This window comes from Dama dama, chromosome 9, assembly GCF_033118175.1.
Source record: "Dama dama isolate Ldn47 chromosome 9, ASM3311817v1, whole genome shotgun sequence".
In the NCBI taxonomy this organism is placed as follows: Eukaryota; Metazoa; Chordata; class Mammalia; order Artiodactyla; family Cervidae; genus Dama; species Dama dama.
Genome location: NC_083689.1, coordinates 23,137,743 through 23,163,750, shown reverse-complemented (window position 1 = coordinate 23,163,750; position 26,008 = coordinate 23,137,743). Strand labels below are relative to the sequence as shown.

At 51.3% G+C, this 26,008-nt stretch overlaps 1 protein-coding gene across 2 annotated transcripts; it reads left to right on the top strand.

Moving 5' to 3' along the window:
* The first annotated feature begins 583 nt into the window (after window positions 1-583).
* Window positions 584-25,409, top strand: CHAF1A (chromatin assembly factor 1 subunit A). 2 transcript variants are annotated; one of them, XM_061150650.1, is made up of 15 exons: window positions 584-739; window positions 3,337-3,387; window positions 5,014-5,876; window positions 11,837-11,893; window positions 14,516-14,745; window positions 14,881-14,941; window positions 15,294-15,362; window positions 16,375-16,601; window positions 17,138-17,306; window positions 17,459-17,539; window positions 17,937-18,029; window positions 18,726-18,978; window positions 19,523-20,013; window positions 24,327-24,423; window positions 24,901-25,409. In XM_061150650.1, the coding sequence occupies exons 1-15, from the start codon at window positions 688-690 to the stop codon at window positions 24,999-25,001; spliced, it is 2,895 nt and encodes a 964-aa protein (XP_061006633.1). In that variant the 5' UTR covers window positions 584-687; the 3' UTR covers window positions 25,002-25,409. The 2 variants fall into 2 exon arrangements, with proteins under 2 accessions (XP_061006633.1, XP_061006634.1); XM_061150651.1 differs by lacking the exon at window positions 584-739 and adding an exon at window positions 984-1,199 and having other exon boundaries at window positions 24,327-24,432.
* The last annotated feature ends 599 nt before the right edge of the window (window positions 25,410-26,008 follow it).

Here is a 26,008-nt window from a genome sequence, read left to right as displayed (position 1 = left end):
GAAACAGCATGTGCAAAACCCTGAGGATTAAACAAGAAATATCCATTTCATTCATTTCCTCTGAATATATATATCGCATCTCAAATACTTTTGAAGCGATTCCCAGCGTTTATTTTGCTTTTATTGTTTATATAAATTATAATTTTAATTACTGTGGCTATATCCAACCTCTGTGCAACTAGGATTAAAAAATTAGTCTTCAGCCTAATCGCAGGTTAATTTCAGGCTGTCACCGGCGCGCTGCGTAAAGCGCTTCGTCGTGACGTAGGAGCCTGACTGTCCTGCCTCCCACAGACATATCACACGGGCTCAGCCAATCACAGTGTCGAACACTCAACTTGACATCACCCATCACCAATCGCAGGACACCTGCTACCCGTCAATGACAGGCCACAGTGAGGAAGCCCCGCCCTCCACTAGAATATCAATAGGGGAGCCATGGAAGGAATGGAAGCCTCGGTTCTCGCGATGATGCTCCCGGCGCTCCCCTCTTCCCGAGGAGGGCCCTCACGTGACGCGGCATCACCCAATCGCCGTGTGGGCCCCGGGGGTCGCCGCGGTTCCCGCCAAATACGAGCGCGGCGGCTGCGGCAGCAGCGGCGCGGGCGGGAGGGCGAGCAGCAGCGGCCGCCTGAGCGGGGCCCGCTCCTCCGCCGCCTGAGGGGAACCCGAGACGTCGCCCGCGCAATGCTGGAGGAGCCGGAGTGCGGGGCGCCGGGCGCCCGGGGAGAGGCCGCAGGTCGGTTCCAGCCCTCGCTGAGGGAAAGGGGGGTCGCGGCGCGCGGCCTGTGCGGGCCGAAGCGGCAGTTGCGGGCAGACTGGCCTCCTGGCCTGGGCCCACTGCTCTGCATCTGGCGTTGGGTCCGTGGAGCCGTTACAACCCCGGGGAAGGGCCTTGCGACCCGAAGGGCACCCCTTTGACGTTATTGTTGCAGCCACGACCATTTTTTTTTTCCGGCGCTTTTACGTCAGTTCGTCCTTCCAGAGCGCTTTGCGGTGACGGGTGTGTGTGTAACCCGGAGGGGAAACAGACTCAAAGAGGCGAAAGGGCCGGATTTGTTGGTTACCGAGTGCGTTTGTGTCCCCCGGACAAGTTGGACCCTGCAGCGGCGCTATGGCCGGATGGGGAAACTGAGGTCCGGGGTCCCACGGGGTCGGGGGGCCGGAACAGCTCTGTCTAAGGGTCAGGGCCAGCCCAGGTAAGAGGCCCGGATGGTAGGGGTCCCGGGTTCTTGATGCTGCCGAATATGCAGGAAGACCTATCTTTCTCCTTCCTGTGTCTTGGGAGGGGGCTTTCTGGCGCCTGGCAGGCCCCTTACGTGGGGTGGCGAACTGAGGAGGACCAGACGTCTTGTCTCCCCTACTCCACTCCCATTTTGCCCCCAGGACTTGGCGCCGTGCTTGACACATAGTAGGTGCCAGTAATTAACTGGTTGAATGAATTGTTGGTAGGGACATCTGCTAATCTAGTTCAGAATTTCTCAGCCTCAGCACTATTGATACTGGGGGCCATCCTGTGCACTGTAGCAGCATCTCTGTCCTCCACCCATAAGATCTCAGTAGCAAGCCCTTCTCATCTGGGACAACCAAAAATGTATCCACTGTCAAGGTGCCCCCTAGTTGAGAAGCACTGTGCTAATTGCTTCCAGACTTTGGGATTTCAAAGAGACAGAGAATTCATATAAAGTTGGGGCTGATTGTCATGGACAGTCATTGGACCCAGTATGGATGTTTAAGAAATTTACAAAGCACCTTCTGTTATTATGACCAGACTATCCTAAAAGGGGAGGATGTTTTAATGCCAGGTAAAATTAGGAGGGATATAGTCTCAAAATAAAGAGCAGTGGTAAGTTTGTATAGAAGTGTTTGTTAATTGCACATATACCTTTGAATAGACTTGAATCCCTGGATGGGGTCCCTTTTTATGTCGACCAGAGGTCACCTCTGTTCTGCTTGTATCAAAGCTGGTGACTCAGGGCCCTGCGAATAAATCCTTGTGATTGTCTGAAAATTAATTTAAGTGGCTAAAGATTGTGTATCCTTCAACAGAGGCGGGGAGGAGTTCATGTTTTTGACAACTGAAAACTTGGGAATAATACTATCTTGAAATGGGAAGAAAGGAAATGTCTTCTGGGTACCTTTCTTGTATTTCTAGCTTGGAAGCAGGTAGAGTTGGTTCATCTATGGGCCGTTGAGTTTTTTTAGAAAGCCAGGATCTGTTTTTTAAAAATACCCACTCATATGTATCTTAAAAAAAAAAAAAAGAATGTAGGTTAGCCAAAATAACTAGACTTTTCCAAGCCAGATCTATCAGATGTCAGCTTCTCAACTTATTCTAGCCATTTGAAGATATTTATTCAAGGACTTAGTTCTGTTTATGGTCATTTCTGTACCAGTTTTGATACTGTTATGCCTTTTTTTTTTTTTTTTTGGCGTATTTCTTTCCCCCCTGTGCAGGAAAATATCCTCCCTTATCATTTCTTGACTATGCTTCAGCTCCAACTTGGTAGGCTCGAGATGCTTTAACTTGTATCACCTTTTATAAACACTATTTTAAAAGAAAATAAGCACTATACCAATTGTACAGATTTGTTGGTGGGGAGGGGTTGGATTGGAGGAGGATGTTTGGGCTCCTATTATGGTAAAATCAGCTGATAAAATGTTTTCTCTCATCTCTAGTTTCCTTACTTGATTTCCTACTACCTGCCAGGCCCTGAGCCCATGTGTGGAACAAGTCTGTGTACTGTCACAAAGCTGGTGTTCTGATAGGGGGAAAGACGAAATGCAAAAGTCTCAAGTATGCTAAGTGCTCAAGGGAAATAAAACAAGAAGATGTGACAGCATTCAGGGTAGAATTTCTCAACCTACTGACATTTGAGATCAGATAATTCTCTGTGGTGGGGAGCAGTCCTCTCCATTGTGAGATATTTAGCAGTGTTCCTGTCCCTTACCCACTTGATGCTGGTAATACCCTCTCTCCAGTCATGACAACCAAAAATGTCCTTTGTTGTTCAGTTGCTCAGTTGTGTCTGACTCTTTGTGACCCCATGGACTGTAACCTGCCAGGCTCCTCTGTCCATGGAATTTCCCAGGCAAAAGTACTGGAGTGGGTTGTCATTTCCTTCTCCAGGGGATCTTCCTGACCCAGGAATCGAACCTGTGTCCCCTGCATTGGCAGGCAAATTCTTTACCACTGAACCACCAGGGAATCCCAAGGATGGGGGTGGGAGTGCCCAAATCAGGCCCAATGGACAACCACTTTGTGTAGTAGGTACTGTATTTTCTGCTCCGTTGTTTCTAGCACTTAATAACATATCCTTTGACATTCATTCACAGCCATGGATTGCAAAGACAGGCCAGCTTTTCCAGTCAAGAAGTTAATACAAGGTAACTCTGGGAATGGGTTAAATATTTGTTCCTAGCTTATGTCCTTCATTGTTTTCTCAATTATTATATTTTTCATTTCCCTTGAGCAGAGGCAGGCCATCTCCTGGGGTCCTCATCAGAAGCATCAAGGGGGTGGAGGGGAGAAGACAGTTGCATCTTACATTTGGAAGCTGGGGAATCCATTTCACTGCCTGCTGTTCCCAGGACCAAATGCAGAAGTTGCTGCTTTTACAGCTGAATTCCAGCATAATAACTTTGTAATATTTTTTCTCATGGAGGAAAAATATACTGTATATTCTATATACTGTAGAACAGAGGTACCCAACCTCTGGGATCTAATGCCTGATGATCTGAAATGGAACTGATGTAATAATAATAAAGTGCACAATAAAGGTAACCGTCCCCTCACCCTTCGTCCATGGCAAAACTATCTTCCACGAAACCTGGCCCTTGTGCCAAAAAGGCTGGGGACCACAGCTGGAGAGAGTTTCACAGGCATCCTAGCCTCTGCTCCCAAATTGTCAAAGGCAATAACATCTCTTGATGTTGCCAGATGTCCCCTGGCAGGCACAGCTGTCCCTGGTTGAACACCTTTTTACAGGAAGTGTCTCAAAATCCTTTCATGCAAAAGGGAGGAATGAATTTACCCTTAGGCCAGATTAGTGGCTGGACTATATAAAAAGGATGGTTTTTGGTTTTCCAAGCTTGGTTATCTGGTTCCTCTGTAGCAGCTGGCCTTCTCCTGTCATGACTGACAGCAAGGTTGGTGTTGGTAGGAGTTGTATGAAGGGCAGCCACCTTCTGAGGTTAAAGGATTAGGGGCAAACCATAGAATCCGAGGGCATGATCATCTTATAAACTAAGCCAGAACAGGTTTATGTGTTTGGTCTACATTAGAAGGTAGTTAATATGATGTTTGGGTGTTTGAGTACAGACAGACTCTGTAGGAAAGTCACCCATCTGCATTTCCTCAGTCTTCCATGTGCCTATCTCTTGGAACCATCCAGAAGGTTGACATGCAATGGGAGGATACTTGTTTCATAGGCAAGAAAAGCTAACAGCCTGGAGTGCTAGGGGCAGAACAAAATCTTACTGCAAATGGATCTGTCTCTTTAGCTTTTGGAACCAGATGCACTTATCTTCACATGGGATTTCCACCCATAATAAATAACTTTAGAATTTGAACTGGATCTCAAAGAGATCAGAAAGTGTCTTTGAAATTGTTGCAAAAGTCCCTGCTCTAAAAACTTGTCAGTGTTTGGGGATTTTGTTTGTTTTCCATTTCTCTTTTTGTTTTTGTTTTTTTGTTCATTTGTTTTTGCTTTTAATTAGGTTGTTGGAAAAGTCCATAATGAAAAGACTTGTTGTTTCGTCACTAAATCGTGTCCAACTCTTTGCAACCCTATGGACTGCAGCATACCTGGCTTCCCTGTCCTTCACTATCTTCTGGAGTTTGCTCAAACTCATATTCAATGAAAAGATAATCCCTTTTTAAACTTTAGATATCCTCCCCACCCCCAAGTACATCAAGTTTGTTCATTTTTTGAGAACATGGAATGTTAAAGTATTGATTATCACTCTTCACACTGTCACTTAAAAGAGGTCCTCCTTCTCTTCTGGTTTCAGCCCGACTGCCATTCAAGCGCCTGAATCTTGTCCCCAAGGAGAAAATTGATGATGGCTTGGACGACACAGGGGGCTCTCAGGGTGGCCCTGTGCAGACTCAAGTCCACGACTTAGAAACCTCTTTGGACCACTTGGAGAACTGTCACATGGGTTCCAACATAGATTTTAGGCCAAAACTTGTCAATGGGAAGGGACCCTTAGATAACTTTTTAAGAAGTCAAGTTGAAACCAGTATTGGCCAGACTGTGGTCATAATCGATTTGACAGAGGACTCGAGCAACCCCCCGGACAACATGGTGGGCCACAATAAACTGAATTCTGTAGCCTCCCCTGCTCAGAAGAACATAAATGGGGTCCCAGACAAAGCTGGAGATGACAGGGGGCTGCCAAAGCCCAGTCAGAAGGACGAGCTGGTGAGTCCTGAAGAGGCTCTTTCAGAAGTTCCATGCAAGACAGAGGCAGGGGGTGCTGACTCAGGGGGTGCAGACAGGAGAGAACTCGCACAGAGGGGCTCACCCCAAAACTGTCCTGAGCTGACTGGTGGCCTGAGCACGTGCTCTGAGAAGGACCGGGACGGCTGGAGCGAAGCCGGGGGCATCCTGTTCAAGGGGAAGATGCCCGTGGTCGTCTTGCAGGATATCCTGGCCCCCAGACCACCAGCCAGGTCTCCTCCCGCCACTCCTCCGGGCCAGGCTGTGCCTTCTGAGAGTGAGACGCCGGAGTCCAGCCCAGAAGAGGACTTGGCACTGAGCCACTCGTCCTTGAGCTCATCCTCTCCCACCAGCTCCCCCGAGGGGCAGTCTGTGCCTACAAAGCTGCATACAGGCCCCAGCCCCCTCCCTGCCTCCACACCCGTCTGCAGAGTGAGTACCTCCCCCAAGTCAGTGCTGCCTGAACCTAGAGGCTTCCATCCGGCCCCTCTTCACCCAGGGATCCTGTGTGGCCCAGCTGGCCAGTGGCTGAGTGAGTGCAGCCACAGATGAGCTCCTGTGACCTGCGCAGGTCCAGTGCAGAATTCTTTCTGATATCGAGAGCCACTGAATTGTTTATATTTGTTGTTACTGCGATGTGCACCAATGTGTGTGTCCGTGCCTTCCTGGTAACCTGTTCACACTTAAATAATGGTGCTGTTCACCTTAGCCACACTAGTGACTAATGGCTGTGATCCTCAAGTTAGCCTTTATATATACATACATATATTTTTTTAGATGTTTATTTGGTTGCACTGGGTTTTAGTTGCAGGGTCTTTGATCTTTGTTGTGGCAGGCAGGATCTGTAGTTGCAGCATGTGAACTCTTAGTTGCGGGATGTGGGATCTAGTTCCCTGACCAGAGATCAAACCCGGGTCCTCATGCATTGGGAGCACAGAGTCTCAGCCCCTGGACCACCAGGGAAATCCTTCAAGTCAGCCTTTAGCTTCTGCTCCAGGCACTCCTATTCCAACACAGGAGTCATACAGCCATTGCTGGTAAGCATTCAGCGTTGCTGATGAGACCCAAAGATGGCAGGAAGAACAAAACGGCATCCTGAAGGGTCAGCTCTCATGACTGCCTGTCTTAAAACCTCACCTGGAGAAATGAGAACAGAAAAGACCTGGCTCCATGTTTAAGGACCCGGGCAGGTGGCTTTGGAAATTTCTGTTTCTGTTACTGGCTTCCAAAGGACATAATGGCAAATGTCTCTCTTCTCACCTGTTCTTAAGATCCTATGGGTAGAACTGAATCAATTAATCAAAAATCACAAAGCATATTTCACAGTATCTGTGGTTTGAAGGTTTTGTAGCACTTGTATGTGTTCATATTGGGCTTTCACGTAAGATTGGATCCTGGAGTGAGTTGTTCATTTTCTACTGTACCTGCTTCATTTGACCATAAACCGCCTACCTTGACTGCTTTCTGAAATTCCCTAGCATATTAGCTATTTTTCTAGATGATTCCATTTCTTACCTTTTATCTCCCAAGGAGATTGGAGAATGGGGAAAGTGGCTTCCTCTTTAGGTTCACAAAATATCAATCAAGTGCAGGGTCATCTTTTTTCCTTCTGAGTTTCTAGATGTGTCAGACTGCGATACTCCGCTTTTAAACTCCTATCTGAGCCGTCACCCAGACTTTCAGAACCTGAGTTTGGGTCCCATGCCATCAGCCAGCTCGTTCTGTTTTGACCCTCCAGTCACACAGAATCCTTGCTGCTTCTGCTTTGCAGAACTACTTTGTCACGTCACTGGTGACAGCCAGTGAGCCCGGAGAACAGAACGTGTACACGTTTTCATATTCCTTCATAACTTTGTTTTTGAAGTTTGTTTTTATGCCCATAGCCAGGTCCCAGGACTGGGAGGCCACGATGTTGGGGCTTGTCACAAAGCAATGCTACTTCCTGTGCACCGGCCTAAATGCTGTAACCCAGCTGAGCGCATGGACCAGGTGTGCTGAGTTTATAAATCCTGCCTCTGGGACCACGATCTGACTCCATACACAGGCTTGGGGTTTTAGATGTTCTAGAAGACAGTGTTATCACTCAGCTTTGCAAACAGTTCATGCTGCAGAATTGCCCCAGTCACAGCATGGGATAGAGCCCCCTGATGCTGGGCGACACCACATGTGTGAGAGTGAAATGGAGTGACCACCGGGAGACGCCCGAGGGCCTCGCTGGGGACAGCCCAACTCGCCTCGCACACTCAGTTTGTGGTTTTATCTCCTCATCTTTCAGGAGTGCTGGATCTCCTGAGTGGTTGATTTTTGTTTGGTACCTAACATTAACAACTTTCCCTGCCGTGGGCCGAGGTTCTTCCTCACCCCTGTTATTGCGGGGAATTCTTTTCTTTTTCCATTTTGTTCTGCCTTCTCCTCTCCAGATTGTAGGCAGAAGCTCGCTGAAGCCTTGCAGATTGTTTCTTATTCACATGTCGTGTGTGTGGTTTTTATTGGGCTCAATTTATCCTGGACTTGGTATCATAAATCTGCATTGGGAACCCCCAAACATTAGCTGGTCCATGCGTGCGTGCATATATGGGCGAGGGGGAGATCCAGCTTGTTAAAATGCAGATCATGCCGTCCCTTCATCTAGAGAGTCTCACTTTGAAAAACCACTTAGGAACACCTTTTCTAGATAAACCCAGGTCTCTTGACTAGTCAAAGTGTGGCTGTTTAGCCTCAGAGCTTTTACCGCCTGGGATAGAGCTGTTTCTCCAGTTTGTTTGCAGAGAAAGGTTTGATTAGCCCGCGTTATTGATGACTCAGATGTTTGTTCCCTAAAGGACTGTGTGGATACAGTGGTGTTACTAGAATCTACGCCTTGCCTCTGTACAGTTGCTGGAACTCTTCAAATTATATTAAATTATGGTAATTTAAATTATACAAGTATTAAATGCTCTGCTTTTTTAAAAAAGAATCACTGAACCGTCAAAGCCCCTTTTGGCTTTTTCCTGTCCCCCAGATTGCCACTATAGTTGTCTTACTTTGCTCTGTGTGGTATGTATGTGAGGGATCCCTGGGAATATACAGTATCATTTTGTTTCCTTACATGAGCCTTATACTGTCAATATGTTTCTTTTTTATTCCGGGGCGGGAGGGGGGGGGGCGTATGTTTAACTGTATTTTACACTGGGATGGGAAGATGTATGTCTTTTTAACTGCTGTACTGTATGCAGATGGTGTGGATAAATTGCAGTTTGCACAGTCATTCTTGTTGATGGATATTTCTTTTTTTTTTTTTTTAAGTATTTATTTATCTGCCTGCACTGGGTCTTAGTTGCAGCCCGACGGATCTTCCAGTCATCTTCATTGTGGCATGTGGGATCTTTAGTTGTGGCATGAGAATGCTCAGTTGCAACATGCGGGATCTGACCAGGGATCAAATCCTAGGCTTCCTATATTTGGAGCCCTGAGTCTTAGCCACTGGACCATCAGGGGAGTCCGAACGGATATTTCTGTCATCTCTTGCTTCTCAGCCTTGATGGATGATAATTGTCCCGAGCTTCCCTGAGTGGTTGTTCAGCAGAAGTGCAGGCTTACAGGACTGGTCGTGTCAGTGTCTACGTGCTGACAGTCCCCTACAGTCCCCCATGCCTGAGGCACTTAGAGTCGTGTCTCCCCTCCACTTGCTCTCCCTCCCCTGCTGTCAGGGTACTAGCCTGCTGTGGGACCTCCCTCTCCTCACCTCGCACCTGCTCCTGCTCTGGGCTTAGAAGTTAGACCTCCTTCTGTATCATACCAGACTGAGGGGGCTCTGGAGTTCTCCCGAATACAGTGCAGGAATTTTACTGCACAGATGTGGTTACGTACGTCTTGGCTCTTGGGTAGTTGATGTATCTGTTTTAACCTCATACTAGAATCCTGGGTCTTATTTTTGGTAGCTGAGCTCCAGATAGGGCTTCCCTGGTGTCTCAGGAGGTAAAAGAACCTATCTGCCAATGCAGGAGACACAGGTTCAATACCTGGGTCAGAAAGATCCCCTGGAAGAGGGGATGGCTACCCACTCCACTCTACTGGAGAATTCCATGGATGGAAGAGCCTGGCAGGCTACAGTCCATGAGGTTGCAAAGATTTGGACACGACTGAGTTGCTAACACTAACACTTTCCAGATAAGTAAAATGTGTGGCCTGTATTTTGAAAGAGTTCTATAAATACTTAGGCCAAATATCAAGAAGATAAAGTTATAACTGTTCAGTAAGGTTTATCCAAATGTCTGGTAAAGCAGAAGAGATAGTTTTAAGTGAATTTGCAGTTGCTATGATTGTTGGGTATCATGATGCCAGCTTCTGGTAGTCATGTGAACTCTTTCATTCCTGGGCTCACAGCACAGGGTAAGATTTGGAAGGGGCCTGATTTTGCAGCTGAATCTCAACGAGTATGGGCAAGACCAAACAAACAACGTCTTCCTCCACAAACGCCCTGGTGCAGCGGGGTGTGGCAGTCACGTTTCGTGCTGTACTCTTTGAATACAAAGGACAGTGACACAGATACAGCACCTTCCAAACCTTGCTACCTACTCCTTTGTTGTGGGGGTGAAGTCTGCAGGTTTGGCAGGCAGAGTGGATGCTCTTTCTTAAGCACTTGGTTAGACAGCTTTGGTGTTTCTGTGGGCACCTGGCTTAGAGAGGCGGGGTTGAGCACTCTGCTAGTCACGTGGCTTTCACATGGCCAGGCTCGGCCCTCTGCTGAGGGAAGGCTTGGTCCAGAAAGGACTCAGTGTGTCCCCAGTAAGAAAGGTGTCTTATCTGTATGCGTTAATCTGTAGGAAGTCTTAGGGCAGGTGCCCTGAGAGAGAGAGAAAGCACTGTTTTCATGTAGTTCTGTCGGTATGTCAGACAGTTTCAAGAGAGATGGGCTTTTGGTTTTTCACCTTGTCTCATTTCTTGTCTGTGAAAGATGAGCCTGGGCAGGGAAGGTGGATATTTCTTTCCAGCCCAAATTCTCCCCATTGCTTGTCCAGTGAATGGTGTGATTGCCAGGATACCCTGTTCTGGAGGGAGCTTAAACCACTAGCCCGGACTCCTTGTGCGTATTCCTATCAGGAGCCATTTGCCAGCATGGTGAGGGAGCCCAGCCGTGTGTCTTGGTCTGTCCTTGCAGCCCAGTCACAGTATGCAGCAGGGTGATTGAGAACGCTGTGTTCTAGAACATAGGGGTTCTGGACTGGATCACCACTTCTGGCCAGGTGACCCTTCATCCTGGATGTTCACTCCATGTTCTAAGAGGCAAAGCCGCAATGGGCAAGGAGTACAAGTTTGTGGCCCACAGGAATCCAAGCCCACACGTCTTCCTTGAGTCACATGGTATTGATTTGTAGACATGACAGGTAAACCTCTGAGCTAGTGCAGATTTGGTTCCAGATTCCCCTGCAATGAAGTGCATGTCACAGTAAAGTAAGTCACGTGGCCCTGTTGGTTGCCCAGTGCATGTAAAAGTTATGTTCACACTATGCTGTATGCAGTAGCATTATATCTTAAAAAAGTACATACCTTAATTAAAAAAATACTTAACTGTGCAACTTCCCTGATGATGCAGTGGTGAAGACTCTGCTCTCCCACTGCAGGGGAAGTGGGTTCGATCCCTGGTCAGGGAACCAGGATCCCACAGGCTGCACAGCGTGGCCAAAAAAAAAAACTTCACTGCAAAAACTGCCATCGTCTGAGCCCTCAGTGAGTCGTGGTCTTTGTAATAGTAACATCAAGGATCACTGACCACTGATCACCATACCACGTATAACAATGAAAACATTTGAAACTTGAGGATTACCAACATGTGACGCAGAGACACAAAGGGAGCAAATGCTTTTGTGAAAATGGCTTTGATAAGACTTGCCCAATGCAGAGTTGCCACAAACCTTCAAATTTTTTTTTTTTTTAAACGCGTTATCTTGGAAGCAAAAGAAAGCAAGGTGTGCCTGGACTCACAGAAAACCTCCACTGTCAGCCTTCCTGGGGAAAAGTAGAAGGAGCAGCTATGCAGGGCTGCATGTCTGCAGGACTCAGGACTCGGCCTCCACAGTTGCTTACAGGACTGCTGCTCTGTGTCTCCCCAACGCCAGGGCCCTGGCTATGGCTCTTGATATCGAACTTGGCCTCCATTTTTGGTCATCTGCCTTCCAGCCTCACTTAATATCTCCACATGCACACATACGTGCTTTCATTGGAGCTTATGACCCAACCAAGACGTTCTGGTTCTGTTTGCTGGAACCGGTCACCCAGGAAGGTTTCCATTGTTGTTTTGCAGAGTGTTGGCCCCCACCCCACCCTGACCTCCCCTTGAGGACTGTTCGGTGTTAAACGTGTTGAAGTGATTGAAACAACCCGTGTTCTCATTTCAGTGTCTTTCCTTTCAGATAACTAAGAAACTGGTCAGAGGCTCTGCAGAGAAGAACAAGATGAAACTGCAAAGGGTAGGGTTTGTCCCCTGAAGTAGCAAGTTCCCCAGCTGCACTCTTGGCAGTAAATGGGCAGCAAAGCCCTTTGCATATCTCTGACCCAGTTTTTCACTTTCCCCTGCTTGTCCTGGGCAGCATTTTGGTTCTTGCTTCATTTTACATAACGGCCTCGTGTTTGTAGCTTGCATCACTTTGAGATTTGCTGAATCCTGAGGTTTTGCCTGTAGTCTTTTCTAAGCTTTTACTAGAATCAGTACTGCCATAATAGTTAGGCATCCCCATTGTAGGGTTTTCTTTGTCTTTTTTTCTATTTTTTGGCTGAGCCACTTGGCATGTGGGATCTTAGTTCCGTGATCAGGGATTGAATCCATGCCTCCTGCAGTGGAAGCTTGGAGTCTTAGCCATTGGACCACCAGGGAAGTCCCCCCCCCCGCCCCCATTGTAGTTTAAAATTGCTTTAAAAAGAACCCAGTTCCTCTCCCTGCGCCCCATGCTCCTACTGGTAGATCGAAGTCACATCCCTCCTGAGGCACTGTAACGAGGGCCCTTACACCAGATGGGTGATTACTGTAAAGGGGTTCCCTGTTAAGTCTTCTTTTATCTGGGGGGTCACATTGTTACACACAGCAGTGCGGGGCCTTCTTTCGTACTGAGTGAATTGCAAAGAAGGTCGTGGACTCTTCACCCGTCATCACCAGCTCAGGGAAGGGCCACCCATGACAGTCGGCTATGTGCTCATCCTTTTGGCCGCGTTCAGTTTTTGTGTTTCAGGTTTGATGGCTTTAATGTTTTTTAAATCTTTATTGAATTTGTTACAGTATTGGTTTTATGTTTTGGGGTTTGTTTTTTTGTTTTTGGCCGCAGAGGCATGTGGGATCTTAGCTCCCCAACCAGGGATTGAACCTTCACCCTCTTGCATTGGAAGCAACGTTTTAACCACTGGACCACCAGGGAAGTGCTCCTGATGTCTTTTTGAAAGTTTATCTCATTCTTTTTGTTGGAATTTCAGAACTAGGCACCTGCTTGGCAGGTGTGGCTGAAGAGGTCTGATTTATGCCTGATTCCAGAAGTTTCCTGTCCTCGCAGTTAGCAGCGAGGAGACCCGCGCGCCCCCGCCCCCCTCCCCCCCCGCAGTTGCTGCTGGTTTCCTCACCCTGTTACTTGATCAGTTATTCAAGCCCCTGCTCTAAGTGTCCCACGACGACATTTGGCAAGGACATTCCCAGGTCTCTATCAGCGTGCCTCCATGGCTTTTGTGATAGGGAGCAAACCTTGATCAGGGCAGGGTGTTCTCTAGGGACAAAGGCACAGTCATAGGCCCAGATGGAGAGCTAAGCTATCGGACTCCTGCCAAAGGCGGGAAGCCTATGATGGTTCTTGTCCTGGAGAATTACCCATGCTATGAGAAGGTAGGGCTTCCTCAGTGGCTCAGTGTACAAAGAATCTGCCTGCAGTGCAGGAGGAGACACAGGAGTTGCGTGCTTGATCCCTGGGTTGGGAAGATCCCCTGGAGAAGAGAGTGGCAACCCACTCCGATATTCTTGCCTGGAGAATCCCATGGTCAGAGGAGCCTGGTGGCCTACCATCCAGAGAGTCACAAAGCCTCTGACACGACTGACCATGTTAGAAGGTACCGCCCCTTCTGTCTGAGAGCTGAAACTTGTTCAGTGTGAATGCCACGTTATATAACAACTCAGTGCCCCAGGCCACATACAAATTCTTGGGAATGAAGAACCAATAAAATGAGATGTTCATGCTTCAGAGTGGTCTCCTCCTGCTGATGATGAGGAGGCCCAGGCATTGTCATGGATATCATGATGTCTCTTCTTAACCTCTGACCTTCTTCTCAGATCCTGAAGAATGTTTGTTTGGTTTTTTGAGAAATGGTTTTAGAAATTTAAAAAATGTTTTCTTTTGAGAAATGGCTTTAAAGATTTAAAAAAAAAATTTTTTTTGCTTATGTTTTTTAAATGTGTTCTCGTCTGTTCTCCACTGTTTTAAAACTTAACTCATCAGGTTTCCCGGCCTTGCCTCGTCCTGCTCCTCTCCCATGTCAAGAGAAATAAACCTTGTTGTCTAGAATAGTTTTGGAGGGAATGGAAAGAAAATGTCTTTTGGCTGTGGCATGCCAGGATCTTAGTTCCTTGACCAGGGATGGAACCTGTGCCCCCCTGCAGTGAAAGTGCAGAGTAGTAACCACTGAGCCGCCAGGGAAACTCCAGGAAAATGTTTTTGTTTTGAGGGCAGGGAGGCAAAACCTACAGGTGTTTTAAATGTGTTTTTATTTTACCACACTTTTCTGAGCAAATAAATGTTACTCTGACCCAACAGCGGGTATCCCATGTAGGCAGCCGAGACGGACTTACTTCATTTTTTTTAATTAAGTAAAAATTGACCCTCATTCCACACTTGAAAATGGTATCTTAAAGGCATCTTATTGTTAATCGCCCATGAGGCCCTGTGGCAGCCGGCCAATCCTCATGGCCTTTCTCAGGGCAGAAGGAGATGTAATGGACCAGATTTTCCCTTCTGTGTATGTGCTGGCCGGTAGGCCTCACACCTCCCCGTCCACCTGCACACAGCCTGCCCTCCCTGGCGTCTGCCCGCAGGGCTAAACTGTATGCCATCTCTGTGCAGGATAAGGAGCGTCTGTGGAGGCAGCTGAAGCTCCGGGCCGAGAAGGAGGAGAAGGAGAAGCTGAGGGAGGAGGCCAAGAGGGCCAAGGAGGAGGCCAGGAAGAAGAGGGAGGAGGAGAAGGAGCTGAAGGAGAAGGAGCGGCGGGAGAAGCGAGAGAAGGATGAGAAGGAGAAGGCGGAGAAGCAGCGGCGCAAGGAGGAGAGACGCAAGGAGCGCCAGGAGGCTTTGGAGTGCGTGCCCCGCCCCCTCCATCTGGGGTCCCACACCCTCTGCCCTGTCCCGCTGTCACCCCCCCCCCCCCCACCCGCTACGAGCATCAGCGCAGGCCTGGGCCAGCCTGTGTCACTGAGAGTGATGTCTCATAGGGCAAAGCTGGAGGAGAAGCGGAAAAAAGAAGAGGAGAAACGGTTGAGAGAAGAAGAGAAGGTAGAATGTGTTTCTAGATCGTACACCTTCCTGTATGTTTGAGATACAGGGCTTCTGCCTGATTGCTGCTGGATATTGCATGTCCTCCCTGAGGTGGGGGGGGAGCAGGACTAACACTCCTGTAACTAGCCAGTTGGGGTGCTGGCCCAGCTGTGCCTAGCTAGCTGTCTCCTCCTCTGGTCCCTCTGCCCACAGGAGCAGCTCTAACCTTTGGAGTTGCCTGATACCCATTTGTGGGTTTGGCGAACTCACATTAAAATAATGCTTTCAATGTAAAAATGCTTGGAATTCAGTTACAGGGGCTTTTGCATGCTTAAGTTCTCTATTTCTCACCCTCATCTTTGCATTGCAGCGCATTAAAGCCGAGAAGGCCGAAATCACAAGGTTCTTCCAGAAACCAAAGACTCCACAGGCCCCCAAGGTGAGCAACTCGCTTCCTCTGGCTTTAATTTTGGTCTCTGTCTGGCTGTACTGTTTGAAGAATAAAGAGGCATCTTCTGACCCGCTGGCTCTGCTTTCATTGAGAGGGACATCCGCTGGCCCTGGGAGCTTTGATCTCCAGTAGAATCTGGAGGTTCAATTCTTATCATCCACTGCGCTCAGAAAGGCAAAAAGTGGCACGTTTGCTCAAACTACCAAGTGTTTATAGAGGTTATGCTGGGATCCGTGAGGGAGAAAGACCAGTCTTCACCCTCAGTGGATGTCTGCTCAAGAGGCAGGATTGAGCGTAAAACAACCCATGGGGTTCATTCAGCACAGGATTCTGCTTCCTGTCACCTTCTAGACCAGGCTCTGCCTGTGAAAACCACAGACCTCTGTCCCCACCCTCCTCCATGCTCCAGAGGTACAAGGGTGTCCTTCCAGTTTTTTAACTGAGTATGTTTGTGTATTCATGTACCTAACAAATTATGAATTTATTGTTTACCGCTTTGCTTAGTTGTATCTTGGATTCTTGCCACACTGGCCCTTCTTTATTCTTTTTCATTGCTGCAGTACCGTGTCATGATGTGGGTGCATCATACTTTATACCCCCTTGCCATTGATTTCCATCCCCCGCCCCCCCGCCCCACAACAGTGCATGGGTATCTCAAACCTCTCTGGACCTGACTGATGGGTGAAGAAAAACATATTTATTTCTCTTTATGTTTCTCCATGATTCTCGGTGCAGTTGAACATCTCTTTGTGTTTGTTTATCATTTTATTTCTTTTTATTTATTTATTTATTTATTTTTCTGCCAATTCCTGTTTTTTTGTCAGGTTAATGCAGGATTGGCTTTCTTCTGATCTCTGGCTCTTTATTATCTTGGTTTTCGTTCTTGGTAAGGTGTCTCCTTTGACACTGGGTCCCATGTCCGGTGGCTCCTCAATGCCTGCTGTGCAGGTCCGTCACATGGTAGGCATAGTGGTGCCATCACATCCCTTCTCCGTCTCAGACCCTGGCCGGTTCCTGTGGGAAGTTTGCCCCTTTCGAAATCAAAGAGCACATGGTCCTTGCCCCTCGATGCCGGACTGCCTTTGATCAAGACCTCTGTGACCAGCTTGACCAGCTCCTCCAGCAGCAGAGCAGCGAGTTTTCCTTCCTGCAAGATCTGAAAAGCCGGCGGCCACTCAGATCTGGGCCCACTGTGCTGTCTAACCGGAGCACAGACCTCTCTAACAGGTTAGTTCCGGGGGAAGCTGCCGATTGCCCTCGGTGAAGTCGGAGAGTCCTGAGTGGCCAAGCAGAGCCCTGGTCACTGCTGGGTCCCTTGGCCTTGACCGGTCAGCTCCCTCCCTGGCCTCAGGCCCCAGATTCCACTGCTCCATTAGCTCTCTCCTGGCTTCACCTCCAAAGTCTCCCAGGTGTGGTGGCCTTGCAGAAAGTCCTGGCTCTGGAGTGCAGGCTGCCTGTGCAAGGTCCCCAGACTACCCCCCACCCCGCCCCGCGGCTGGAGCTGACGTCTAGACCACTTGCCTGGAGGGCTGCTCCCCAGCTCTTGCCGATGTACTTGTTTTCACATGCCTGCTTCTGTGTGTGCTGTGGGGCAGCAGCTCCCATCTGGTTCCTCTCCTTCTCGTGCCGCATTCCTGGAGTAAACGTCGGCCTGCTTTAAGGGCTGCCTGTCTCTAGTGCCCACGGCCTACCCCCGGGAGGAAGGATGTTGTGGTGGGAGAGTGCACCATGGAGGGGCCTTCTAAGCCAGGCTTTGTCTCCAGCGATGTGGTGATTGTGGAGAGCAGCAAAGTGGACGGCGTTCCTGAGCGGAGAAAGTTTGGCAGGATGAAGCTCCTCCAGTTCTCCGAGAACCACCGGCCAGCCTACTGGGGCACGTGGAACAAGAAGACGGCAGTCATCCACCCAAGGGACCCCTGGGCCCAGGACAGGGTGAGTGTATGGGCACTGCTCCGACTGCTGCGTATCCTTTTCAGCATGGCCTTCTCCCAGGGCCCTGGGGCTCCACAGAGTTCTAGCTTTCTAGCTCTGCCATTCCCTCCCGACCCTGGAGACGACAGTGACTGCTGTGTGTGTGCCCTCAGGACCTCCTTGACTACGAGGTGGACAGCGACGAGGAGTGGGAAGAGGAGGAGCCGGGAGAGTCCCTCTCCCACAGCGAAGGGGTGAGCATGGCAGGGGCCTGCAAGTTCCGGCCAGAGAACTCCCTCAGACAGCATCTCAACAGCAGATTTATAGCTATTCTTGGAAAACCTTGTTTGGTGACACTCACCTGCCTGGTGGTGGACAGGGTAGCTCCCAAATACTTCTGGGTGGGCCCGCCTGCCTCCTGCCACACCCGCTGCCTTACTCTGGGCCCCACTTATCTGTGTTCTGCCTGGCTCTCCACCCCCACCAGAATATAGTGGGCTTGTAAATGGAATCCTGGCTGATCCTCAGGGTGTCCGTAGAAATGACACTTGAAGCACTGGAAGGCTGTTTCCTTTTTACGTGTTCACAGGTGAATTATAAGTAAAGCACATGTTGTTTCCACATGTTATCATTGTGCTTTTTTTTCTTGAGGACGATGACGATGACGTGGGAGAGGATGAGGATGAGGATGATGGTTTCTTCGTGCCCCACGGGTACCTGTCTGAGGATGAAGGAGTAACCGAGGTGAGGGGTGGACGGGAGGTGACCGGGCCAGAGCTTGGTGGCTGCTGACCCAAGGGTGGTTGCGTAGGTCCTGGCCCACCCTGCAGCTGATTCCTTGTGGACCTCACTTCTCAGGCTCAGCCTCAACCCCTCGGCTTTCTCAGTTCTGCTGGCTGGTGGGACTTTTGAGGGAGCCATTTTCAGAGCTCTGAAGGCCTGCTGGGTCATGAGGAGACTGGCAGGTGTGACCCTGCCCGTCACACTGGCACACAGGTCACACCTGGGGACTTGTGTCCTTCATACATTTCCAACCAGCGAGGCAGATGGGTCTTGTCAGGCCCACAGTGTATCTGGTTTAGACAGTGGCATCATACTGAGGTGGGAGAGGTCCAGCATGGTGATTTCAGCTCCAGGATCACATGTTAAGCAGGAAATCCAGAGTGGTACTAAGAGGTCTACTGAAGAGGTAATAAAAATACCTGTGACTCTCCAGCGAGGGCTAGAAAGGCAGGTACACCTAAGATACTCGAGGGTGAAAATGCCAGTTATTCACTCTGAAAACGCTCTCTGCCTGTAGTATTGCCAGTCAGGTGCCATCCACACTGGCCCTGAGTCTGTGAAGAGCTCTGCCCGCCTCCCATAGGCTATCTCACTGTCCCAGAGGAGGGCACCAGGGAGCAGGGATCCTGAGCAAGTGTCTGCTCTCTAACCTGCCAGGAGTGTGCCGACCCGGAAAATCACAAGGTGCGCCAAAAACTGAAGGCCAAGGAGTGGGATGAGTTTCTGGCCAAGGGAAAGAGGTTCCGCATTCTCCAGCCTGTGAAGATCGGCTGCATCTGGGCGGCCGACAAGGACGGCGGTGCCGACCTGAAGGTGCTGCAACAGTTCACGGCCTGCCTGCTGGAGACTGTGCCCCCGGAGGAGGAGCAGACGCCCAAGGCGTCAAAGAGAGAGAAGAGGGACCAGCAGAGTGAGCACCAGCTCTGGGCGGGGGCGGGGCGGGAGACTCCCTTGGTGGGTGGCCAGGTAACTCACAAGTTCTTCAAAGAAACAGCCAGAGCCAGTGCTTGCTGGGGAGGTGTCCTTTCTATGATGCTCTTGAGAGCTGTACAGGGTGGCTGCTTCAGTCAGCCTGTTTCCCTGATGGTCACACACCTTCTTAGCTCTTCAGAGCTGGGAGGGCCACTCAGAATGGGTGTATGAGGGCAGTTACTAAGGAAACGAACACAGGAGCTGAGGCCTGACAGTTTATTCCAACCAGTCCCGCCTCGTGAAGTGTGGGCCTCCCAGAGTCTCTCCTGGAGCAGTTCCTGTGTTTAAATCCACCCCTAAGCAGCCACCCGCACTAAACCTGTGGTGGCGGTGGTGATTTTGCGATGTAAGTCAAATCACTGCTGTGTGTCAGTTACGTCTCAGTAAACTAGGAGGAAAACAAGGCCACCCAAAGCAGACCGTGTCTCAGCCTCCCAGGGGCCGTGTTCATTCTGTCTCCCCTCGCTCCCTCTCCCCGCCAGTCCTGGCCCAGCTGCTTCCACTGCTGCACGGGAACGTGAATGGGAGCAAGGTGATCATTCGGGAGTTCCAGGAGTGCTGCCGCCGAGGACTGCTCAGCAGGGACGCCGGCAGCCCGGAGCACAATGCCGCCAGCCCCCCGAGCCCCGGCGCTGCCCGCCCGCAGACCCCTACCGCCGTCAAGGACACAGCCGTGCCCTCCAAGGCGAGGCTCAAGCGGATTATTTCTGAGAACTCGGTGTACGAGAAGAGGCCCGACTTCAGGATGTGCTGGTACGTCCACCCACAGGTGCTGAAGAGCTTCGCCCAGGAGCACCTGCCTGTGCCCTGCCAGTGGAGTTATGTCACCGCGGTGCCCTCGGCCACCAGGGAGGACAGTGGCAGCGTTCCCGCCCCGGGGCCCGGCCAGGGTATGCCCGTCTCACTCAAGAGGAAGTCGGCAGGTAGCATGTGCATCACCCAGTTCATGAAAAAGCGCCGGCACGACGGGCAGGTGAGATGCCGCCATGGCTTGTAGTTTGTAGCAAACCTTCCTTTTAGGGCATGTTTAGATTTATGACAAAACTGAGGTGATGGAACTGACCAAAATGGAGGCCTGGGTGTAGAAGTTTCCCCACCCACCAAGCACCCCCAGCAAAGCCTACGTGACTGTCATAGCTGATGAACCTACGGGGACGCACCCCTGTCACCCAGACTCTAAGGTTTACTGGGTGCGCTCTGGCAGCTGTGCGTCCTGTGGGTTTGGACAGATGTGTGACGACGTGTGTGGCATCACAGTGTCGCACAGACCCATGTCACTGCCGTCACACCGTGGTCTGCCTGTTGGTCCTTCCCTCTTTCTACCCTGGGCTGCCACTGGGCCTACTGCTTCCACTGGCTTTTTCAGTTAGTTGTGTGCCTTTACGCTTTTTTCCTGTCTTTTCATGGTTTGACAGCTCCTTTTTTTCAGTGCTGAATGATGTTCCATGCAGCAGCTTCTGTTTAGTTAGTTTTTGTGTTCATTTAACACAGTTACTAAACGCTTACTCCATGCCAGGTACTCTGCTAGGCCTTGTAGACAGTGGTGAGCAAAACGCCATCAAAGGGGAGGCAGACTGGATTCCATGGTGGGAGCAGCCATGTAGCTGTATCCTGACAGCACATGGAGGAGGAAGCATGTGGCCCCATGTAGACAGGCCACGTGTTGGGAGGGCCTCGCCTCACCTGGAGGCAGGTGGGCTTCCTGAGAGCCGCTGGTCCCCAGAGCGAAGGCTCCCATGCTGCCTGGACACACGGAGGCTGGGCCCCCGCCTCAACCTTTCCATGTTTGATGTTTGTTTCTGTTCCTGGTATGTGAAGGTGATGGGTTTAGTCTCCTGGCTGCTCTCACCGGAAGCCTGGTCTTGGTTGTGGGCACCAGTCCTCACTGAGGACAGTGTCTCATGCGGCTGAAGATCTTGGAGACTCGAGTTTACGAGGGTGAGACAGGTGTGGTGATAGCTGGTCTCTCGGTCACATCCGGGGCCCTTCTAGGGTGCTGTCGCTCCAGGAGGTACTGCTGGAGGCTGGGGGTGAGGGAGAAAGAAGGGAGCCTGTGCTCCCCATCCCCCACCCCTGCTCCTGTCGCATGTGTGGGGAGGATGGGCAGGCGGTTGGCTCCTGGAGTGACGCCCGCACACAGATGAGGTCTGGGGTGCGATAGAAGCCTTCTTCCTGAATCATCACAGCAAGAGGGAGCCAGGACAGTCCTGTGCAGTCATGGCGGCTGTCCTAGCCACTCCCCGACCCTGTCCCTGTCAGCTGTGGACACGGCTCGATACAGTAGCACCCACCTGGTTAGGAGTTAGGGACCCAGCCCCACAGACAGTTCCCTCCCTGGGCCTGGACCCAGAACAGGCCCTCATGTGTTCAAGCTGTGCTGAGCTGCAGAACCTCCTGACGGTCAACATCATCGTTAGCCAGACGGTCTCAGAAGACTGCACCTGTGGATGCTCAGGTTGAAACCAGCTGGGGAGCCAGTGTAAATGTGGCCAGGGCTGGAAGGACCCTTTGGTGTCCTAATCCAGGCAGGGTTTGCAGGCTGCTGCCCTCCTCAGCCCTCCCATGGGTTCTCATGGGGGACACAGCCACCTCGCTGAGTCCCCTCTGCTCTTCTTCCCCTCCAATGGCGTCCACACACGTGTTCACAGTCTGTGTCTCTACATGGAGAAAGATGGGTTAGCCCTTATCACCTGTTTCCTCTTGCACTTGACGTGGATCCCTGTCCTTGGTGCTTTGTTATTTACTGAGAAAAAGTGCACCCCAGTAAACTGGAGGCCCCTCTCCCCAGGTAAGAGGGGTTGGTCTGTGAGAGTGAATGACATGGGACGTTTCATCTGATGACACACATGAACAGCAATCAGTGCTATTCAGCCTCTCCCCGTTCACGGGCCTCAAAGGGGCCCCAAGGCCTGGCAGGATCTCACAGAGGGCCACACGTCTGGTGGTTCTGGGTGTGCTGGCCCCAGCGGTCCTGACTCAGTGGGTCTGAGAGTAGGTGCTAACGTCTGCACTTTAAAAGCCCCGTCTTGGAGCTTCCCTGGCTGTCCAGTAGCTAAGACTCCAAGCTTCCAATGCAGGAGGTGAGGGTTCAGTCCCTAGCCAGAAACTAGATCCCACATCCTCGCTTGTAACAGCACTTGGTCCCCTGGGACCATGTAGGTCTCAGGGATCGTAAACACATGGAAGTTTGTCTACAGCAACAGGAAGTCCTGAGCTGGTGAGCACTGTGGTCTGGGGCCAGGCTCCTCATGTCTCCTGCTGCTCCTGCCTGTTTGTGGCCTTGTCTTTGTGGTCACAGAACTGCACTGCCAGCCAGCGAGATATGAGGGTGGCCAAGCCTACCTGGGGAGGAGTCCCGTTTACCTGGAAGGAGGAGCAGACTCTACCTGTGTCTTTCTGACTGGAATGCTCTGACCCAGCCACCCAGCTGCAAGAGAGGCTGGGGCCATGAGACCTTGACCACCTCCAGCAGAATCCTGGTGGTTTGGGACGGGCAGGCTGGAAGAGAGCTCTGGGCGTGCGCTGAGCCGGTCCTGCAAGGCAGAACACAGGAGCTGGGGAGACTTCCTGAAGGCTGAGTTGGTGGCCTGAGAAAATGTGGATGGTGTGTATGAATATTTTAGAGTGGGTTGGGCTTTTTTAATTTATGGGAATTTTAAAAGCTTTTCATTTAGAGTTCCAACTTGTGTTATACTTTATGGGTTTACACAGTACCATGATCAAGTGAGATGAGCTGGCTGTTAGGGGCAACTTCTGCCCTAAAGAGTGAGTGAGTGAGTGTGTGTGTGTCCGCCCCCCCAGCAACTCAGCTCTTCGGCCTTGTTCTGTTTTTGCACGGGCAGGGGCTCCGTCTGTCCTTTCCAGCCTCAGTGCTTGGTGGTGGTGACATGTCTTCCTAACTCCCAAGGCTGCGTGCCCTCTGCCTGCAATAGCAACAGCAGCATGTCAGGGTGTCCCCCGGCTGCATGTGCCGACAGCCCTCAGCCCAGCACGTGGAACCCCATCCTGGAGCCTCACCTTAGAGGCTTGAGACCCGTCATGTGCCTGTGGGGCTGTGGGCTGCTGTTCCTCCCGCAGAGGGCTTGTCGGCCCAGAGCAGTCCTCATCCGTCTGCACTTGGCTCCCAGTGTGGAGGCCCGGGACTGGGAGACTAGAAGGATACCCACCTGTCCCCTTGCTCACCAGACCCAAGCCTGCGTGGCTGGAGGTGGAGACGGCGCTGTCTGTGCTTCTGAAGCAGGTGCCTGGAAGCTGCCCTGCACCTCCCAGCAGCGCCCATGCCAGCTTGGGGTCATTCCTGCCTTGGGGGCCCTCAGCCCATGGAGCCCTCCTGGAGTTTCTACAGTAGGACTGAGGGGTCTGTGAGCGTAAGCCGTCTGCAGCCAGGCTGGGACCGCGGGCACAGCGGGCGGCCTCGCTGCACTGTCGTCCCTTTTCCAGGCAGACTCATGGAGTAGAAGGGCTCTAGGAGGGTGTTGAGCCCCTTGGAAGGGAGCCCAGCTCCATGGCCTCTGTCGACTCTTGGGCACAGGTGGTATTTAGGATTGGTCCTGTTCCTTCCTCCTCCTGTGTCTCTGTCCCCTCTGGTGGAAGCCAGTGATAACAGCCCACCCCTCCTGACCCCCATTCTCGGGGTGCTGGTGGCATCTACATGGGCAGAACTGGGCAGAGTGGGCATCAGAGGAAAGAGTTCACAAGCGTTGGGCGGAGGGACCAAGCTTGGGCAGAGAAGAAAACACTGACCGACCAAGTTCCCAGCCACCTACTTATTCCAGCAGAGAAGATAATAATTCAGAGAAAGCATGTGCTTTGTCCATCTCCTTTTTAAACCAAAGCAGAGGACCCCCCCCCCCCCCGATTTCTAATTTGAAAACAATAATGCATCATTTTTCTAACAAGGTAATTTACCTATTAGTTCATCTGAGAGTACTCCCAAGGTTTCCTTTGATCGTAACTCTTGAAACACTAAGACTTCCCTGGTGACTCAGACCTTAAAGAATCTGCCTGCAATGCAGGAGACCTGGGTTCAGTCCCTTTGTGGGAAAGACCCCCTGGAGGAGGGCATGACTGCCCACTCCAGTATTCTTCCCTAGAGAATCCCGTGGACAAAGGAGCCTGGTGGGCTCCAGTCCATAGGGTCTCAAAGAGTCGGACACGACTGAGCAACTGACACTTGGACTTTGATCAGACTCCTCGATGGCGTCTCCTGGATGGGCAGAGGGGGTCCGGCGTGCAGCAGTGGGTGGCGGGGGTCGCACCGAGACACAGTGTGCCTTGTCTGTTCAGGTTGGCACTGGAGACCTGGACGGCTTCCAGGCGGACACAGAGGAGGAGGACGACGAGGAAGGCGACTGTGTGCTCATGGACATCTCTGATGTTGGGGGTGAGCAGGGTACCACACCACCTCTTTTCCTTTAAGCCGGCAAGGAAGGGAAGGGGCAGTTAGTCACCCCCCAGCTCGCATCCTGTGAGTGATGGGGACTGAGGAAGAGGTCCTGAAAGGTGCTGGGCAGGCTGGTGTGATGGCGGTGTGGGTGTCAGGCTGCCTGCCCTGGTCTGAAAGCTACATTCAGGAAACCAGAGACCTGAGGGTTGGTGAGGAGCTGTGTCAGGGAGGGGGGGTGTAGGGCCTCTGAACCAGGCTTCCCCAGGGCAGGGAGCTTGAGGCCGGCCACTGAGCCTTGCTGCCCACTTTCCTCATCTTTACCACGGGCTGCCCCTGCCCTGGAGGGTCAAGTGCAAAGCCTGCTGGTCAGAGCTGCAGAAGCACACAGCTGAAGCCCGGGTGAGAAGGCGGTGCCTGCCCGCCCTCCCCCGGAGTGGACCCAAGGCTGAAGCCCCTCCCTCTCTTGCCTTACAGACATCCAGGCCCCATGTGGAACCACTTCCGGAGCTGGGGGGTCAGTGGGGATGGACACCAGTGAGAGCCTCGTGGCCCCCAGCTCGCTTGGCCCGTCCTGAGCCGCCCAAGTGGCCCGTGTATGTATGTAGAATGGTTAGGGTATTCTCGACGCCTCTCAGATACTTGAAAGTCCTGACTCCTGTGTAAAGAGCACTTTGTCCTGCTTGGCAGACCTCCCTGGAGGTTTGGAAAGTTTTATATAGGATACTTGGGTAGTTCATTTTGATATTTGTAAAAAATTTCCCCCCAAAGCTACATATTAATCTGCCGTTTAATAAAGCATTATTGTGATGTGATGACCTGCATGGGGAGGGCCTAGTTGTGCCCCGTGGACCCTGGGCAGGCGCAGTGACGAGATGCTTGTGAATGAATTGAAGCCCCTCGGATGTGGCGCGGCACCCAGACCTGACATGGACCTGTATAAACTATTGTCTAGCCTGACCTGGCGTGTCTGTTGTCTCTTCTAACACGTGGTGTCTGTGTGTGGTGTGTCCACTGCCCTGGGTCTGAGGCCAGCACTCTGCTGTCCAGTGTCCGCCCCCACCCCCCGCCCCGGTTCCCCATGTGTGGACCTATGGCCTTTGTTTAAAGTTCAACGCTTCATACAAGTTCTGTCCCATCTCTTTGTTGTGAGGTCCTTGGCCTCTCTGCTTACCTCGTTCAAGGCCAGGGCTCCTCGGCAGGTGCTTGTGCTGGTTAACCCCTCCTGCCCCTTGGCCGGTGGACAGAGGGTGTTCCCAACCTCGGGAGGCTGAAGCTAGGAATTGTGGAGCCAGGCGCCGCACCTACTGGACCCTGGAGCAGTCCTAGGACAGGGCTGTGACAGGTCCAGCAGAGGCATCTGAGCATGTACCGAGGGCCTGGGGCAGTGAGGTTCTGGCAGAATTCCGACTGTTGGAACCAGGCTGCAGTCCTGCTGGCCCTTCACAGTATGTTGTTTTGTTGGGAGGAGAGTCAGCCGGCATTTCAGCGTGAGCACCTGTTCAGACTGTGATGCCTCACTCCTGAGGTGGGGCAACACGACCCTGCCCTTGGGGGTCATGCCGTCTGCTGGCTAAGACCCTCC